The 19818-nt window shown below is 36.4% G+C and overlaps 1 protein-coding gene across 2 annotated transcripts in view; it reads left to right on the top strand.

Moving 5' to 3' along the window:
- The window catches only part of BLOC1S5 (biogenesis of lysosomal organelles complex 1 subunit 5), a 77414-nt gene that overhangs the window by 21827 nt on the left and 35769 nt on the right, over window positions 1-19818 (top strand). The window contains exons 3-4 of one of the 2 annotated variants that reach the window (XM_008692832.2): window positions 318-447; window positions 7327-7385. In XM_008692832.2, coding sequence (XP_008691054.1) covers window positions 318-447; window positions 7327-7385 — 189 coding nt within the window. The remainder of the gene's footprint in view (window positions 1-317; window positions 448-7326; window positions 7386-19818) is intronic. The other variant, XM_040645034.1, reaches the window with a different exon arrangement.

Here is a 19818-nt window from a genome sequence, read left to right as displayed (position 1 = left end):
CAAGGGTGTCTAATTTCCTTGCTGTCCAGAATGAAATATGTGGCAATCTAGGCCTCTTTTTGTTCGTTTAGTGTTTCTCATGCACACTTAAACATTGCTATAAAAATATTACTCATATTGCAACTTTTGAAGCATTTCATAATAAAAAAAATGCCTCCAGGTTGTGACCTCATTTATTGCCAAATAATTGGAAGAAAGCTGTGTAAATTTCATTAATAAGTAATAACATAACAACCGAAACCTGGCTGGAAATCCCAGAAAGTAATTACTGAGATTTAAGACACAGTATGTATTAGTAATTCACTTTCTTTTAATAGGAAAAACGTGGTCTTCGAGAAATGCGAGTTCTTGAAAATTTGAAGAATATGATCCACGAAACAAATGAACATACTCTTCCCAAATGTAGAGAAATCGTGCAGGACAACTTAAACCAAGTTCTCCAGAGATGTAAGCCAGCGTTGGTTTTTATATATACGTATCTGTATATATATATATATATATATAGTTTTATTTCAGACGAGATCAGGCGCGTTCAGGGTGGTATGGCCATAGACTTGTTTTATTTCAAATGAATGCTATTCCAAAATGTATTTCCTTTGGTATTTTGCTAGTAGGTGGAGAGAGAATTCTTAACTGAAACATATAAATTGGAAGCCCCGCTACAGAGAACATTGACTGTTTCGTGATTAATGTACATCGCCGTTGATGGTGAGAGCATTAATCTCCAAAGTGAGCTGTGTGCATCTGGGGAGCACAAGACAATCAGTCCTTTTAGGATGTGAGAAAATTGCAGCAGTTTTTACCTTTTTTGTTTTTTTAATTATCCATAAGAAGAAGTTTGTTAACTAGGAGTTAGGATACGAAATGAAGCTTCTTTTTCAAACAGGATACTAGAGTTTTTAAGTGTTTTAAAAAATAATCCTGTCATAAATGTTTGTATCTTATAACTTTTTTCATTAAGCAAAATATTGTAATGTGGAGAGATAGTCAAAAAGAATCCTTATTAAACATATCAAATAATAATATAAAATAAAAGGAGTTTTATTAATAACTGGTTTTACTCAAGGCTTTTCCTTAGATCTATATTGACAGTTTTCAGCTTATCCAAAGATAGATAATGCTGGTAACTGAAAAAATATCTTTCGGGGGAAAAAAAAGAAAACAAAACTAGCCGGTAATATAATGATCTGTGAAGGAAAGCAGCCTGGAGATTTGGTTAATAACTGAATTAAGCAAGTCTTTGTATTCAAGTCCAAGTTAGTCTTGTGTCCTCTAATACCTTTAGGAGCTTGGAGAGAATGCATGCCCCAAGATTATGTTTGTTTCTTTGAGTGGAATAGTTTTAGAAAGTCTAAAATTGACTGTAGGCTTTTGCATTTTAGTACAGATGTCCCTTGTTTGTTTGTACCATCACTTCCTTAACCCTGACAAACATTCTAGATGTCATACGAAAAGTGAAACTTGAATTATTATTAATGAGAATACTTATGAATGCATTTGAGATGTACCTATAACTTTCCTTTTCTACACTTTGAGTATATAAAAATAAATTGGTAAAACTTGGTTATTTTGACTGACTTCATTCTTGGGCTAATGTTACTTCTCATTTGAGGACTGGCCTCTTAAAAGTGGAGTCTTCACAATGAAATAGAAAAGTATTACTGCTAAAATGGGATTCAGACTATACATGTATCCTGAAAGGAAGAATGGAAACACAGAAAAATACAAAATTGATAGTTAAGGTTTAAGATGTCTGGACTGCCCTGCATGTAATTAGCTCCATGAACCTAAGAAACAGCTTTTGGAAGTGTTTTCCTGCCAGAAGCAGGAAAGGCTTCTTCAGTAGGCTTCTGCCCAGGTATTTTCTGCTAAGTATTATGAGCATGGGTAGAATGGAGATGATTATCTGCTTTAGTTTTAAAGATTTGCCTGGGCCCAACTGTCGTTCCTGGGGAATTTCACATTTAAAAATCTGCCATTTTAAGTCAGAGTGCTGGCTTGTTTATTTTCAATGCTAATTGATCAGGAAGTTGTACAAAATCATGCAAGCAAGTTTATAGGGAAGATACTGGAATATATTCTGACCCAAGCATTTTACAAGCCTAGGGATGAGTTGGGTTTTGTTTTGTGCCTCTTAGCACCATGGCCACATTTATCTCTTCCTGTGCACGGTGGAGAGCTGTGTGCTCAGAACTCTGCAGGTGTGGCCTTAAGCTGGTGGTCCCACATGTTGCACAGAACTAAGTAACTGTGGAGCAGTAAGGTGCAGACATCTTGAATTACTGGAATGTAGAACTATGACGGAATCCTCAGCTTGGAACTATTTCCTCTTTGGGCTGGGTAGCCACCCACCTTGCAGAGTGTCTCCGGATTTGGTGACCAGAAGCTTTAGAACAAAATCTGACCGGGGGCTTCTTAAAAATCTCAAAAGTAAATGAGAGCTCTAGGAGGATATGGAAAAAACAGCCCATAAACTCATCAAGATTCAGCCTTTATTTACTTTCATCCTGAAAACAATAATAGTGTCTGTGCCCTGCTTATGAATTATTTCACAGACTCATGGGCTTCACCAACTTTGTTGTCTGGAGATCTTGCTGTAATATTGAGGACCACGACCTTGATTTGCGAGTAAGAGGGGCAGAGCCTCTCTGGGTTATTCCTTACTTGCATTAACTAGCATGTTCATAGGAAAATAGTTTTTTCTCCTTTCCTGCCTCACTCACTTTTTTTGAGAACATAACTTTTTTTTTTTTTAATTACTTAAACAGAAGGATATATGTTTAAGTAATAAGAAAGAAAAGAAAGCAATACATCACCTTAGTAACCACCTGAAGATAACCATTGCTTTTTAACTTCGGGGAACATCATTTCAGACATCTCTGTGTATCTCCAAATAGAAGAATGGACAGAGAAATGATGGCTGAATGAATAACTGGGAAGGTATGAGGGGGACAGAGAGTGTTTGATAAGAATGGGGTCATACACTTTTTAAGCTTAGGTATTGCTTTTAAATTTTATTTGAATTTAACAGAACAAACACTTAAAACTGAAGGGAATACCTTAAAATAAATGCTTCTTTACTATAAAAGATAATAGGAACTGAAAGATCATTCAAAGAAAAATAGAAAAACAAAACAAATTATAAAAATTCAGAAGTTGAAGTCATGTTGTTATCATTTCTGCATTAATTAATACCTTCAGAGTTGGATGCAACTCTCCCCTCCTGCATCTCTTCCCCAACCTCTCACTTGAAAATTTTACTTTATCAAGGTTTGCAGTATTTGCTTTCTGTCCTGCAGTTCTAATGCTGCCAATTGTTTATTTAGTCTTAGACTATTCAGTTCCGTCTGATTTATTTATTAGATCTATAATGATATTGTCATAGTTCTCAGTTTGTTTCCTTAGTGCTGCAGTTTCATTTTTCATTTCATGCAATGTGTTTGCTCTCTTTTAATAAGTTCATATTGTTATTTTGTATGACAAAATACCTATGGAAAATTGTATTAGGTTTTCTTTCAGAATAGGCGCTTTGTCTGTCTTATCTGTCTCTCACATGTTATGTGCTTTCTCCACCCCCCAAATCTGTTTCTGTACAAATTTAAACATATTAGAGTTCTAAGAATTTTGTCAACTCGTTTTCTTTTTCTAACTTTTGGGGGATGAAATAATTACAGTGGGGTTAGGAGTCTCGGTTCTTGGCTACCAGATTTCAACGTTCATAATACACAACTGTAATTCGTCCTTGTTCAGTAAATAATGGAATTTATTACCTTTTGTTTTTCTTAACTTTTTATTTTGTGAGTTATTAGGGGACTAAGTTTACCTGGTTTTGCTTCCCTCTGTCTCTAGAAATCTTTAGGAATTCAACAATTTAAAATACTAACCAACTTTTTATGGCACTTTACAGTTAGAATTTTCACCAGTATTTTCTTCTTCACTACTGCCTCTTCCTCTCCCCCCTCCTCCCTTTTCCATGCTCCCCCTGCTCCTTCCCTCACATGGATCTTATTAACAGATTTTCTTGACTCCACTTTGAGACTGTGACCAGAGTCTGACCACCTTCACCACGCCCCTAACTGCCACCACCCTGGTCTAAGCCACAATGACCTCTCACCTAAATTGTTCTAGTAGCCCTAACATAACTCATATCTTTCCTCCCTGTAGTTTGTTCTCCACAAAGAAGCCTGAATGAGCTTTTTTGAAATGTGACTTGGCTCTTGTCATTACCATATTGGGATCTCCTCGTCTTGCTTAGAGAAAAGCCAAAATCCTCACAGTGGCCTGGACATTCCTACATGATGGCCCCCACTCTGACTTTTATTTTCTTTTCCCGCATTTCATTCTAGCTACTCTGTCCTTCTTATTCTTATTCTAGTATGTGCCAAACGTGCACTTCAGGGTTCCCTCTGGAACACTCTTTTGTCAGGTTTTTGTACATTCTCATTTCCTATAGATCTCTGCTCAAGTGTCCACAGGGAGACCCTCTCCTAGCTACTCTGTAATAATCACCGCCCCTCACTCTGGCATTCTCTGGCCTCTTTACCTTGCTTTGTTTTTTTCCGGAATATCTACCACCATCTGACATGCTCAGTATTTATCTATATGCTGTCTGTCTCCCCAGCTAAAACATTAAGTTCCATGAGCTCGGGGACTCTGATTGTTCTCTGCAGTACCCCTGACACCTAAAACAGTGAAACCTCGTAGTCACAAAGTAATTATGCGTTCGTTGAAATGAATGAATGAGAATTCAGCCAACGTCTTCTGCTACCGAACCAATATTATTTGCTTATGTGTGTATTTGAGGTTTACATATACACACCATGATAGAATGTATTGCTTCTCGTTTGTGAAGACAGTCAGGATGTTGTCAGCTGTTGTCTGTGGCACAATTTCTGTATGTGGTGCTAATTTCAAAAAATGAGAAAATATTTTGACAGATTCTTGATGCTTTAAAATCAGTGCAGTCTCCTAAAACACTGAGACAACAGGGGAATTGGCTTCGTACTAAATTAGGTGTAACCAGTGTAAGTGATGTGGAAGTGGTGGGAAGGTTTGCATAATGGGCCTTTTCCCCTTGGGGTCTCTAATCATGAAGAAGGAATGTTTGGTATAGTCACATGATTTTCCTTGTATTTTAGAAAAGCAGATTTCATGAAATTTAGAAAGTAAGCCTTTATTCTTGTGTGGCTAAAGAATTAAAAAATCGGTTACTTCTAAGGGACTGAAATTTCTAAAAATGGTCATTCTGTCTGAGCACAAAGACAGTCCCTACAAGGAACAAAAGTTTGCCCCTGTCAGATGTGTTCTAATTAAAATTTTAAAGGACATAACAAATGACAAAATAATGTCATAGTCTATAACTCTTCTTTTAGATTAAGCCCAGAATGATTTGAAAATGAAGAAGCACCCAAAGACCACAAAATGGATTTTTTAAAAGTTAGGTTTGGAGTCAGGGGGAAAAAATCCAATCAGGAAATGATAGAACCACTGCTTGGGAAAAATGATGTAATATTAATATGCCACAGAAAGAAGGCAGATCTAATCAGCTCCCATTTTGTTTTGTTTTCATCTTTTCTGTTAGAACAAACAATGATTGGGAACATAATTTTCAGTCCTAAAATATTATCTTTGATACAACTAAAATAAATGGTTACTGATAAAAACATTACTTTTGAAAAGCAGAATCCTACTCTTTTACCATATTCTCACAGGGAGGGACCTAACATTTTTCTGAAAGGGAAATCACAGTCCCTGCCCTGTTATGGAACTTGTGAGCTATTTGGGGCTGGGTTTGGGTAGGATAGGAAAGCAGAACTGTGAAACACTAGGCAAACCTCTGTTTAAGCAGTTGCAAGATAAAGTGGTGAGATACACACCTACCTGATAAAGGAATTTTAAATAAGAGAAAATCCTTATAGAGAAAGGATTAATCTGGGAGGGCTTCATTATGAAGGCAGTCAACCTTGAACTGTTCTTCGAAGACAAGTAAAACATTTTCATTAGAAGAAAGGAAATAAGGAAAGCACTTTCAGTAGGGATAGTACAGTAAGAAGAATAATAGTAATAATAACACTCCTTGACTGCTTACACTGTGTGAAGAATTGTTCTCAGTGGCATTAATATTGCATTTATTTGTAAGCGTAGTAGCTACTGTCGTATCTTATTTGATGTCAATTCTGAAGTCCTCTTATTAGTTGTTCAGGTCATTTTACAGGTGGGGAACTAAGGTGCTAAGGCATTAGGAACAGCAGCAGCACAGTGCCTGGCACCTAGTAAATGCTCATTCAGTATTAGACAAGTGAATGAATGAGTAAGCAAACATGCCAAGTTACGCAACTAAGTGCTCAACTCTGGACTTGACTATGGCTCACTGTTAACCTTCATGCGAAACAACGAAATAAATGAAAACATTTGTGTACAGAAATACAATGGATCCAGTAAATGAAGAGCTCTGGAACACTGAAGGATGAAGACCAGTTTCATTGATGAGATCAGAAGAGGAGTCAAGTGTTGAGGGTGTGAGCCAAGTCCTTGGAGGCAGGGGTCTGATTTTAAATCCTGCTTTCTGTACTTACTAGTCGTATTATCTCCTCTTTGTATCCCAGTTTTTTATAGATGCCAAAAATCTATAAAATGGGACAGTGATCCTCTAATAGGAAAGTGGGATTAAGAGGAATAATACATGGGAAGTACTTTGCACGGGTCTGGGCACATAGTAATAATAAATAACTCTAGTAATTATTACTAGTAGTTGTGGTTCATTAGAAAGGGAAATCACTCAATGAAAAACAGTCCAGAGAAATTTGAATCTGGCAGTGGCAGCCAGGATGAATTAGCAGATAAGAGAGAAGAAGCAAGAATAGAAAGTTGTGGAAGCATTGTAGGTATCAAGTACTGCCTGCAAGAGAGAAGTTCGTATGAATGAGAAAAGGAGGGGAGGAGGGGCGAACGAATCAAAGAGGCGCTGTAAAGACATAATCAGAATGTAATGATAAATTTATCAGGCATTTTATATCTTTTTAGGAATTCTGAAGTAATTGTTGACAACTTGTCCTTGGAATTAGTACTTACAATGCCCTTGGCTTGTACCTCAAGGCTCAAGAATGATGGTGGTTCTCATTACGGCATCCTGAGTATACTGGCAAAACTTCTTTTTTCCCTTCTAGCCACCTCACCATGACCAAAATAGTAACAGTTCTTTTGCATAGTTTCTTGAGATCTAAAACAATCCACATTTTGATTTTTTTGTTTTGTTTTGTTCGTTTTTTTTCAGGTAAGTCTTGAACAAGGGCTGAGGACTGAAACCCATTGTCTGTTTTCTTTCAGTGCAAGCAGCTTCTGACTCAGTCTGTAGACTCCAGCAGAGGGAGCAGGAACGAAAGAAGGTAAAAAGATCATTTGGCTAATGGGGCCTATAACTCTTATTATTATCATCATATTGTTAGCAGTTGCTTTTGATTAAAAAAAAATCTCTGAACTTGTTTTCTTTATGCAGTGATTTAAAAAGATTTAAAAATGGCTGATTCATTGACGATATGTTAAGGAAGTATGAGCACATGATTACCCCATCTGTATTTTTATAATTCAAATTGCAGACCTTTTTTTTTTCTTTTTCAACATTTCCATCTTTTCCCTGAAAGTGGTATTTGTCTGATTCAGAACAGAGAATAAGACTTTTACAGGCAACAAAAAATACCCACCACATTGGAAATATAAATCTTTTCTTTGAGCTTGAAGCATTGATGAGTATGTTATGTATATTTCTTCTAGAAAAGGAAGCATTTATTCCTGTGGGTGAGTTATTTAATGAATAGCCCTACGAGTATGTGAATCACTTGCTGGATAGTGGTTTGCTTATTGAAAGTATATCTTAAGTAAATTCAGAGGTGGAAAAAAAGCATAAGAATTTAAGTTCCTGTGATAATTTGTGGTTTTCACTTATAATTTCCATAATGTATTTTTATAACTTAATCGTTGTTCTAAACTAATAAAGGTACACTTTTTAAGAAATGTTGAAAATACTAAGTCACTCTGAATATAATGGCTTTTAGGTGTCAACAAGTGTTACTATCTGTGTTTCTCTGGAATGTGTTGTGGTTAATCCACAGTGATAGTTCAGATCTGCACCGTATAAAAATATAGTGGGATAAACCTTGCCAGGGTTTAAGTTTCTACACCCTCTGTTCAACTCTAAATACTGATACAAAGTTTAAAAATTCAGTAATTTGGTGAATTGGGCCTTAGTGAAAGGACTTGACGTTTCAGGTAGAAGTAGGGTCCTAGCAGGCTGGGTCAGGAAGCAGGGCCCCTGCGCGTGTTGATAAGATGGCAAAACAAAGCCATGGCTGGGAAGTCTGTCAGGCTGTAGTGCTTGCACAGTGTCCAGAAAGCTTTGTAAATAGTCAGGCACAGGAGCTCACATGGGCCACGCCAGGCTGGACAGCAGATATTTTTTAGTTCTCTACTTAGCAGGGTGCCACTGGGGATGAGATTTTAGTTTAAGTTTAAGACATTTCATACACTCAAGAACTAACAGTCCAGTAGAGGAGTCCCAAACCATTAACACTGATATCATGTAGGATAAAGAGCTGTGGTCAAGTTATAAAGACCTTTGTAGGATCTTGGCAAAAGGAGTAATGTGTTAGGAAGATGGTGGCATTCAAGCCCAGCCTTGATCAGTGAGTAGGGATGGTAAGAGATATTGTAGGGTGAGGGATAGGGTGTAAGCAAAGACAAAAGACGTGAGAAGTCAGTAGTCTCATGCAGCTGCTACGTAGAGTATCTGAAAGGCTATTTCTGGAGATGATTGTGGAGAATCTTGAATGCTATATTAAACAATTTGTGGTTGGGGGCACCAGGAGCATTTCTGGGTTTGAGAAACAGAAACGCTATTTGATAGAACACTGGCTGTACTGGCTGTTACTGTAAATAAGCAATTCTCTTGGTTTTCAGAATAAAAATTAAAAAAGTGTTCTGTGTAGCATGTTACTATGTGATTTAAGCAGATTCACATGAATATGCACTCACACGTGATTGGTCTTTCTTCCTAAGACATTGTCAGAACAGTTAGGGTTGTGATAAAATGTCAATTCTTGTCACTCTTGGAGCAGAACTAACAACCTAAAATTAAATTGTAATTGGAATGGTTCCTCTTGTCACTTAGAACTTTTTCACATTTGGTGTATTAACTGCATATAAGTAGGAAAATGACCGGCTTAGGTGAAAAAATACCTGGAGCCTTCTACTTCTGGTAGTTCCCTTTGTTGGCTTGCTGTACGCCTTACACGAGCCCTTGAGCGTCAAGCTCCTCATCTGCAAAATAAATACCAGTTATACTTAGCTGGTAGATTGATTTTTCTACTTACCAGGTAAATTGTATTCTATCATCTATGTGAAACAGCTTTGCAAATTGTATCCCACTCCAAGTGGAAAGCCCCATTTTCCCCTGCCAGCTTGATTATTGTTTAAGCTGCAGGCAGTCACTGTGTGGGGTAAGAGCCATGCTGTGGTCTCCTAGAGTTGCTGAAGCACTTGAGAATCCCACCCATTCACGATTTCCTAAATTAAAAGATACTAAGATACTCTACCATGGTTTGAATAAAAGTGGCCTCAAGAAATAATAAAGTCCTTGGATTATGTTAGTCTTAAATATATTTCTTATAGGTATTATGTCAGAGAATGTTACTGAACTATTTTTTAATGTGGAACACACATAAAATTAGTATTTTAGAATGTACTGAAATGTGTTTCACTAAGAATTAGTATGGCATTTTTGAAGCCTACATGTATAGGAATCCACTCTGATTATTTTCTTTTCTCAAGATAGTTTAATAAAATTCACCAGCTGAATGTTATACAAAGATACATTTCTCAGACAGTACTCAGAAAAAAGTAAAAATTCTTTATATTCTGCAGGTCAATAAACCGTTAGCCTTTGTTTCTTTTTTAGTGCTTGTCTAGTTAACAGAACATTTGAAATATGCATCTTTAAGGGCCTTTTTTATACTGCTGTATCAGGTTTTTGCCGAAACTGACATGGCAGAGGTTCCAGATTACATATATATAAAAGGTATAGACATAAAGTTTAGATTTTCATCTAGCAAATGTGTATAAAGCAAAATCGACCTCTCGCTGGGTTTTATAGTCTCATGTTAATTGTTCCCCTTGGCTATACTGTTGGCTACATTTTATAATTTGAATGGCTCTCAGAACAAAGAAAGATGGGAGTAGTAAATGGAGTAAAATAGACTATTGCCATTAATCTTTAATTCTTTTATGTCAAGACAATATGTGGAATTCTGTGGGAAGTAAATTATGATAAACGTCATTCATCTAAATTACACTTCCCACAATTGATACCTAAAAGTACATTCAGAAGAACAATAAATGCACATTCCCCAGTTATTTGACATATGTCTTGAAAACTACCCTCTAGTACAAAGTGGCAGTTTTGGAAGCTAGCATTAAGTGAAATGAAAATACAACTAGTTTAGAAAATTCACTGACTTAAAAATATACCATCAAGGGAAACGAGCTCTTAATACCTGTCAGTAGTTTAAACTTAGGCTCATGTACACGTATCAGCTTTTGAAGCCATATTCTGGCCAGCTAGAGATAATAATCAATACGAATCCTTTGATTCATGTTGTCTGCAGATATTTACTAGATTTAGTTACACCCCTGCGTGATTTTTTTCATGAAAGCAGTGAAATAGCATATACATTGTTATAGAGTTTGAAAATACAAAGGAAGAGATCAGTGTAGTAGTCTGTTTAAGATCATTACTGATGGCTGTTATTCTGACACTTGCTACTGAAGTAAATTCTTTTTTATTTTTTGATATAAGGCCCAGGTAAAATTAATGACAGTGTATTACTGACAGATGTTTGATGTTTAGGCCTTAGTTGGCTTATTCAGAGTTTTCCCGGAGGCCAGGGTGTCTCAGCCTCTGCGCTGTGGACATTTTGGAACAGATAATTCTTTGTCATGGCAGCTTGGCCTGTGCTTGTAGGATGTTTATTTTTTAATTTTTTTTTAAAGATTTTTTAAATTTATTTATTCGACAGAGATAGAGACAGCCAGTGAGAGGGGGAACACAAGCAGGGGGAGTGGGAGAGGAAGAAGCAGGCTCATAGCGGAGGAGCCTGATATGGGGCTCGATCCCATAACGCCGGGATCACGCCCTGAGCCGAAGGCAGACGCTCAACCGCTATGCCACCCAGGCGCCCCTTGTAGGATGTTTAGAAGCATCTTTGGCTTTTACCCACTAGATGCCAGTACCTCTTCCCCCAACCTGTGATAACCACAAATTTGAGCGGCAAGAGGGTGTTAAAATCCACCCCCCCCTAGTTAAGAATCACTGGCTTAGACTGCAATATATGCAAAATTTTGGTTTTATAATGTATCCCAGAGTTCATTTATAGCCCTGTTCCTAGACATAGTTTGACCTCAGGATTGGCTTCTCTTTAAGTTTATCTCTAATGAGATATATGTAAGCCAGTGTTTTATTACTATTTCTCTCTTGTAGAAAGAGACAAAGTCATCACAGCTAAATACTGTGCGCACAGTTGTAGTTCATTTATAAACTTTCTCTTCATTTTCTTTTAAAGTTGGCATTTTCTAATTTTATCTTAAGAAAAACAAATTTATCCACTCATTTAAGAATGCCACTGATTTCATTTAGAAAGAACCCTCTGAAACCTGATGTGAGAATTTTTTTGCTGTGATAAAATACGTATAACATAAAACTTACCATTCTAGCTCTTTTTAAGTGTGCAGTTCTGTGGCATTAAGCACATTCATGTTGCTCTACAACCATCACTACCATCCATTTCCAGAACTTTTCGTCTTCCCCAGCTGACACTCTGTACCTGTTAAACACTAACTCCCCACTCCCCCTTCCTTTATTCCTGGCAACCACCACTCCACTTTCTGTCTCTAGAATTTGACTAGTCTAGGTACCTGTGCTAAGTGGAACCATACAACATTTCTCTTTCTGTCACTGGCTTATTTCTTTAATATAGTGTTCATCTTTGTTGTAGCCAGTATCAGAATTTCATTCCTTTTTAAGGATGACTGGTATTCCATTATATGTATATTCTGTATTTTGTGTATTCATTCGTCTGTGGATACTTGGGTTGCTTCCACATTTTCACTGTTGTGAATAATACTGCTATTAACGAGCGTACACCTGTTTGTTCAAAACTCTGCCTTCAGTTCTTTTGGGTATATACTCAGAAGTGGAATTACTGGATGAAATGGCAATTAATTTTTAATTTTCTGAGGAACCACCATCCTGTTTTCCGCAGTCGCACCATTCTGTAGTCCCATCCACAGTGCATAAGTGTTCCATTTTCTCTACATCCTTGTCAACACTTGTTATTTTCTGTTTCTTTGGTAGCAGCAGCTCTAATGGGTGTGAGATGGTATCTTATTGTGGTTTTGATTTGCATTTCTTTAATGATTAGTGATGGTGAGTATCTTTTCCTTTGCTTATTGGCTATTTGTATATCTTTGTAGAAATGTTCATTCAAGCCCTTTGCCCATTTTTTAATCAGGTTATTTGGTTTTGTTGTTGTTGAGTTACAGGAGTTCTTTTTGTGTTTTGGATATTAATCCCTTATCATATATATGATTTGGAAATACTTTCTCCTATTCTGTGGATTGACTCTCACTCTGTTGATAGTGTCCTTTGATGCATAAAAGTTTTTAATTTTGATGAAGTTCAGTTTATCTACTTTTACTTTTGTTGCCTATGCTTTTGGTGTGATAGCCAAGAAATTATTGCCAAATCCAATGTCATAAAGCTTTCCCCCTGTTGTCTTGTAAGAATTTTATAGTTTTAGATCTTACATTTAGATCTTTGACCTATTTTGAGTTAATTTTTGTATGATGCAAGGTGTAAAGGCCCATTTTCATTTTATATTTGCATGTGAATATCCAGTTTCCCAGCACCATTTGTTGAAAGGATTGCCCTTTCCCTATTGAATGATTTTGACCCCCTTATCAAAAATCCCTTGACCATATATGCAAGGGTTTATTTCTGAGTTCTTCTGTTGCGGTGGTCTCTGTGTTCTTCTGTATGCCAGTACCGCACTGTTTTGACATCAACCCAGCAGCTTTGTGGTAGGTTTTGAAATCAAGAAATGTATTTTATCAAATGTAGGTTTTATTATTAGATATGGTAAGACCAATAAGGGGATACCTGCCATGGAAAGATTGTCTGTTAGTCATAGTTCTCAGGAGGAGGATGCATGCTGTGCCACACAGGACCACATGAGGACACACCAAGGTTAGTCAGGAGGCAGAGAGAGGGGGGAAAACAGGTTATTATGGTTTCAGCAGGAAGGAATGTGTGAGACAGTGTTAGCAGATTTAGGATTGGCTAATTTCAGCAGGCTCTGAGGGATAGGGGCTGTCCCTAGCTGTCTGGCCTTGTGTGATTAGGGCAGGTCGGTAGTGGCCCAGAGTGAGAGCCCAGTAAAGGTAGTTGGGGTGTGGGCTTTCGTTTGGTTGGCTTGCATATAAAAGGTACACTCACAGGGGAGTCATGAGTCCTATCTCTAGGAATAGGCTAGCCCTGGAAGGGACAGTCTTTCCAGGGTTAGTAAGGTCCCAGTTGTCAAAGCCTTATGAACACATGGTTAATACGGTGCTAGACCCCCAATTTCATTTTTTTTTTCAAGGATTGTTTTGGCTACTTGGTGTCACTTAAGATTTCATATGACTTTTAGGATGTATTCTTCTGTTTCTGTGAAAAACATCATTGGGATTTTGATACGGATTCCATTGACCCTGCAGATCACTTTGGGTAGTACTGACATCTTAACTATACTAAGTCTTCCAATCCATGAACAGGAGGTGACTTTCCATTGACTTATGTCTTTAATTTCTTTTTTAGGAATGTTTTCTAGTTATTGGTGTACAAGTCTTTTTCCTTCTTGGTTAAATTCATTCCCAAATATTCTTCTCAATGCTATTGTAAATGGAATTTTCTTAATATCCTTTTTGGATTGTTCAATGTTAGTATGTAGAAAACCAACTGATTTTTTTTTTTTAAGATTTTATTTATTTATTCAACAGAGATAGAGACAACCAGTGAGAGAGGAAACACAAGCAGGGGAGAGGAAGAAGCAGGCTCATAGCGGAAGAGCCCGATGAGGGGCTCGATCCCACAACGCCGGGATCACGCCCTGAGCTGAAGGCAGACGCCCACCTGCTATGCCACCCAGGCGCCTCGAAAACCAACTGATTTTTGAGTTTTGCTTATGTATCTGGCAAATTGGCTGAGTTTATTCATTCTAGTAGGTTTTTTTTGTGGAACGTTACGGTTTTCTACATGTAAGACCATGGGTCTTATCTGTAGGGACAGATACTTCTACTTCTTTTCCAATTTGGATACCTTCTTTTTTTCTCTCCTAACTAACTGCCTTGGCTAGGACTTCTAATACTGTGTTGAGTAGAAGTGGCAAAAGGAAAATTTCTGATATTAGAGGGAGAGCTTTCAGTTTTTTGCTGTCGAATACGATGCTAGCTGCAAGTTTTTCACATACTGGCCTTTATTGTGTTGAGATAGTTTCCTTCTATTACTAGCTTGTGGTTTTTTTTACCATATAAGGGTCTTGAACTTTGACAAATACATTTTCTGCATTAGATTAAGATGATCGATGTGGTTTTTTCCCCTTCATTCTGTTGATGTATATTTTATTCATTGATTCTCATGTGTTTCGAACCATCCTTACATTCCAAGAACAAAGTAGCGTATGACCCTTTTAATATGCTGTTGAACTCAGTTGCTAGTAATTTATTGAGGATTTTATATCAGTATTCATCAAGAATATTAATCTGCACTTCTTTTTTCTTATAGTATCTTCATCTGGCTTTGGTGTTGGGACATTGCTGGCCTCATAGAATGAGTTGGGAAGTCTTCCCTCCTCTTCAAATTTTTTGAAGAGTTTGAGGAGGATTAGTATTAATTCTTCTTTAAATGTTTAGCAGAATTCACCAGTAAACTCATCTGGTTCTGGTGTGCCTTGATTTTTAATATCACCTGCTCTCATAAACTCTTGCTAGAAAAAGAAAAACTATTTCAAAGTTAGTTGCACTTTTGTTTTGAAAATTAGCAGGAGCCCCACATGTAAATCCCTGAGTGGTTCACAGTGTGTGCCTATAGATTTTTTCCTGCCCTTTCAGTCATATTCAGTCAGTTTTATTTAAAGCTCTTAATTACTTTTGAAATTGGAATGTGAAATACTTGTTAGTTTCTGTCATTTTTTAAAACATTGCCAATCCTGAGACTAGTAGTTTAATATATTTGGTTTAAACAACATTATATAGCAAAAAGAGTAGAAAACTGGATTTTTTACTCTTGATTCTACCTTGTTCTCAGTGTGTGGCCTTGAAAATATGTCTACGTAGGAGCAGCATACATACCATATTTGACCCCTAGAATAGACCGTTTTTTAACACTCCTCCCAACAAAATTATGTTTAATAATAAACCTGATGTTAAAGAATAATGTCAAGAACAAAAATGCAGGTGGTATTGTTTTTAACTTCATGTATGTAGTCATACCAGTAAAAAAATAAAAAACTTAAAAAGTAATGTAACACCAAAGAAAAAAATTAAGAGATTAATAAATTTAAGTACATTAATTTTTTTTTGGGGAAACAAGAAAAAAACTGTTACCTACATATTGGTCTGTTATGGTAATGAATAATAATATTATAGTAAGCAGATTTGTTAATAACCTCATTGAATTTGATCTTTGACTATTCAAATTAAATAGTATAGACAGATTTATTAATCTATTTGGATTCACAATTGATTAAAAATGCTTTTTTACTATAATTTTGAAAAATTTCTTTCACATGAAGCAATAGATATATAGTTCAGAAAAGTTTTAAACATAAAAGTAAGTCTGGAAGAGCTTCATAAAAGTCACATGCATGTCACAGTAAATTCTAGAAATTGCAATACTGTCCTTTTTCTTTGGCAATCATTCTAATGGCTCCCAATGTCCCCACAGTATAAAAATTTTAGATATAAATGAAAACATACACAAATTTAAGTACAAAAAAATGGTAATATAGAATAATGGATTTGAACTGATTCAGATTTTATCTGCATTTGCTCTACTCTCATTGTTTAAGTGGAATAATATTTAATTACCCAGGGGTTGGAGGGTCTAAGTGTCTAAAGAAAGCTGAAGTGATTCTGGACTATTTGGAATTCACTTTGGAAATAAACATGTATAGCCGACTTCATCTTTGTCTGGGACTGGTTATGTAACTGGAAGTCCTCTGAATTAACTTCAGTGTAAAATGCAAAATTTATTAAAGGATAAACAATAAAAATCTGTTAATTTGAAACATATTATTAAAATTCAACAATAACCTCAGTAATTGTTTAGAGCTTTAGACCAAAAAAAGATTTTTGGTTTAAGAGTATTATCACTGACATTTTTCAGTATTGTCAGTGCCTGGTGATGATGAAAAGCAGTCTTTCATTTGTTTGTGTCATTGATGTAAATTCTCTCCAGACAATACACCGTCTTATTGCTTGCACCCAGGGCAGAGCCCTCCCACCCTCCTGCTGTTGCTGTGCCCCGGTACATATTATATCATTACTGAAAAGGGAAAGCTGCAGACCATCATATGTAATGTGACTTCATTTTGTTGTTACTAAAGAAATATGTTTGTACGAACATCAGGAAATAATCTTTAGTATTCATTGTACTATTAATAATACTGGGAAAAAGGATACTAGAGAAAAGATCTAGTATGTATGTAGGGGAACTATCATTTCCTATCAGACTTGTATGAAGCTGTTTGACTGTAACTACAGTGAGATAGGATCATTGTTTTTCAAATGTGTTTTAATTAAAGGAACACTTATTTCAGACTAAATCTCAGTAGAACCCCATTTCTTGAACATAAAAGCAGAATTGGCTGTTTCTGAAAGTGATGTGCAGGGGTGATGATGGTCTGCAGTTTTAGCTTATTAGTGTTTATAAAAGATTTTTCCTTATTTCTGAACGTTCTTTGTAGTTGTGAACAGATTCGTTGGCAGGTCGGGCTAAGTCCTTGGCTTCTGTAACTTCCTCATGTATGAACTGGGGCGCGCGCTGACGTTAGAACGGCTTCAGTGGAGTTGAGGAAGTATTGTGGCGGTTGTCGGACGGGGCTTATGTGCTGCTTTCGATTAAGCAGCTGGCCAGCTTGCATTTCCTTACATTTTGAATAGCTATACCCTAGGACAGCCTTCACTCTTGTTGTAGAATACTTTTTAACTTTTTGCCCAAGTGATATATGTAAGATACAGTTAATTAGGAATTTTGCTGCTGTTACATACAATAAAACTTTATCTAAGAATCTTAGAAAATGAAACATTCCATCTAACCAAGTTTACCACAAAGCAGAGGTTTCATCTCCTTAAGCGCACACTTTTATAACTTTATTTTTGGGAGAAATCTTTGAAAATATATTTCATACTTTTGTGGTTTTCATTAAAAATTATTACATGTTATGGGCCAAATTTCTTTATGAATTAGGAATTATTAAGAATAGGCAGTTTTACATTATGGTGCTTGTGGGGGTGTCCTCAGGGAATTAAGGAGAGTTCCTCTATACCAAATGCCCTCAAATATTGTGTGTTCTAAGTTTCTGTATCTCTGTTTTCCTTCCCCATAAGGCTGATGCCTATCATTTCTTCCTATCTTATTTACCAGCATTTTTTCCCTAATTTGTGACCTTTAATATGGTGTACTTTTGGAAGCCAGTTAATTAACATGGCTAGAATTGTGTATAAAGTAAGGTATGTTGATTCAGAATCAAAAGAGCTTTTTATGAATACCGCAGTATTTGTAATTGGACTTTTTGGTATCTTTTTTTGGGTATCTTTTTTTTCTTTGGTGGATTAAAAGTTTTACCATATTGTTCTCAACTAAATTTCAGATAGATGTTATTTCCAGGTAGTCAAATTTTATTTATGTATGTAAAGAATATGGTATTGTCAGGACATGAATGTATGAACTGCCCTTTCCTTTTCTTTACTGATTGTTAAGAAGAATGCAAGATTACATAGCACTTACTTTTCGTAAAAGTGGGAGGCCAAAATAAAATAAGAGTGATTTCAAGAACTTCTTGATAAGAAAGCAAGACTAGATTTTCAACTGGATTAGAGAGTAGTCAGCATTCAGCTTCTTTTCACCCTGAACTGTGAGGCCAAGAAGTGACCTATCTTATGTGAAAAAGCTAATTGGATATTTTTAGTCATAATATTCTGAAATTACAAAATAGACATACTGATATTTAGTGACATCTTAGAGTCTTTTCTTAGAGCCAGATGGTAAATAGTAGAATCCTCAAGGAGGAATGGGAAGGGGAAACGCACTTTTATTTGAGTTGCCTGCATTGTTCAAATTATTATAAGAATCTATTGCTGAAATTAAATTATTAAAACTGGGAGTGCCTGGGTAGCTCAGTCGGTTAAGCAGACGGCTCAGGTCATCTCAGGGTCCTGAGATCTAGCCCTGGGTTGGGCTCCCGGCCCAGTGGGGAGCCTGCTTCTCCCTCTCCCTCTACCCCTCCCCCCACTCACGCACACATGCGTGCGTGTGCTCGCTCTCAAATAAAGTCTTAAAAAAATAAATTATTAAAATTAAAGGACAAAAAATGGGGAGGATAAAAAGTGATTTGATCTTCTAGATGTTTTGCTTATAATTTGTATAATAGTGATATTTAATTTTCATTAAGTTCCACAGGCACTGAGCTAGGAACTTCACATGTATTACCTCTGGTCTTCATAAATATTTATTTATGAGTGTAAAGTATTATTTTCCTCATTTTAAAGTTAAAGAAACTTTAACTTGCTCAGGGTCATGCAGCTGGTAGCAAGTGAACCAGAATTTGAAGTGAGGTTTATATGCTCCCAAATCATCATTTTTCCATTGAGTTGCACTGGAAAAAGTGCTCTCTGATGGGAAGTGGAATCAAGGCTGTTGCCTTGTGGTCCAAATCACAGGGTCAGCTGAACCAATTATGGTGCATATCTTAAAAGAATAAAAAGAAAAATCTGTTAAACATCTGAGTGTACATGTTTAGTATTTTCTTTATTTATTAAAAAATAATTTACAGCTAAAGCAGGATCCCATTTTGAGAACGTTTATTTGCATTTTCTTCTCTCTTTAGTCTGACTGTGGCTTTTCTCTTAGAATGTAATAGTTTTTGCCAAAGTTCCATGAAAAGAGTTTAATGACCTCTTCATGTTTTATTCATCTTTTGGAGAATTACGATCCATGAGGCTGAAAAGTTAAAAAGTAAAGTTTTGAATTTTGTTTAACCTGTTTCCCAAATTTATTGCATCAGCAAACCCCTCCCTAACCCTCTCTCCCCACCATTGTAGTGCCCGTGCAGATCCCAGGAGTCCATGGCACGTATTTTGGGGGAATGTTTGACTTTTACACAAACTTCAGACACCTCCAAACTCTTTTCAGTTGAAAAGCCTCCTTGCAAAGGAAAGTCAGATTGGTAGGGAAAAGCTCTTATAATAGTTGTTTTTGTCTTGTAAAAGAGACTCTTCCACTACCTGTGTAAACCTTCCTCTGAAAAGGTCCAATTCACACTTTGGATAAAAAAGGGTGTCACAAAGATCTAAGTTTGAATCTACAGCTTAATAGCTGAGTGACCATGGAGAAATACATTTACTGTCCTTAAACTTTAATTTCTTCATCTGTAAAGTGAAAATAATGTAATTTTATAAGAACAGTTTTTAGGAATAGATAAGATATGCAAAACAGGTAGCAAAAACATGTGTTTC

Source organism: Ursus maritimus, unplaced genomic scaffold (genome assembly GCF_017311325.1).
Source record: "Ursus maritimus isolate PB19 unplaced genomic scaffold, ASM1731132v1 scaffold_30, whole genome shotgun sequence".
In the NCBI taxonomy this organism is placed as follows: domain Eukaryota; kingdom Metazoa; phylum Chordata; class Mammalia; order Carnivora; family Ursidae; genus Ursus; species Ursus maritimus.
The sequence above is the reverse complement of the archived record's forward strand: the minus strand, read 5'-3'. Positions and strand labels throughout refer to the sequence as shown.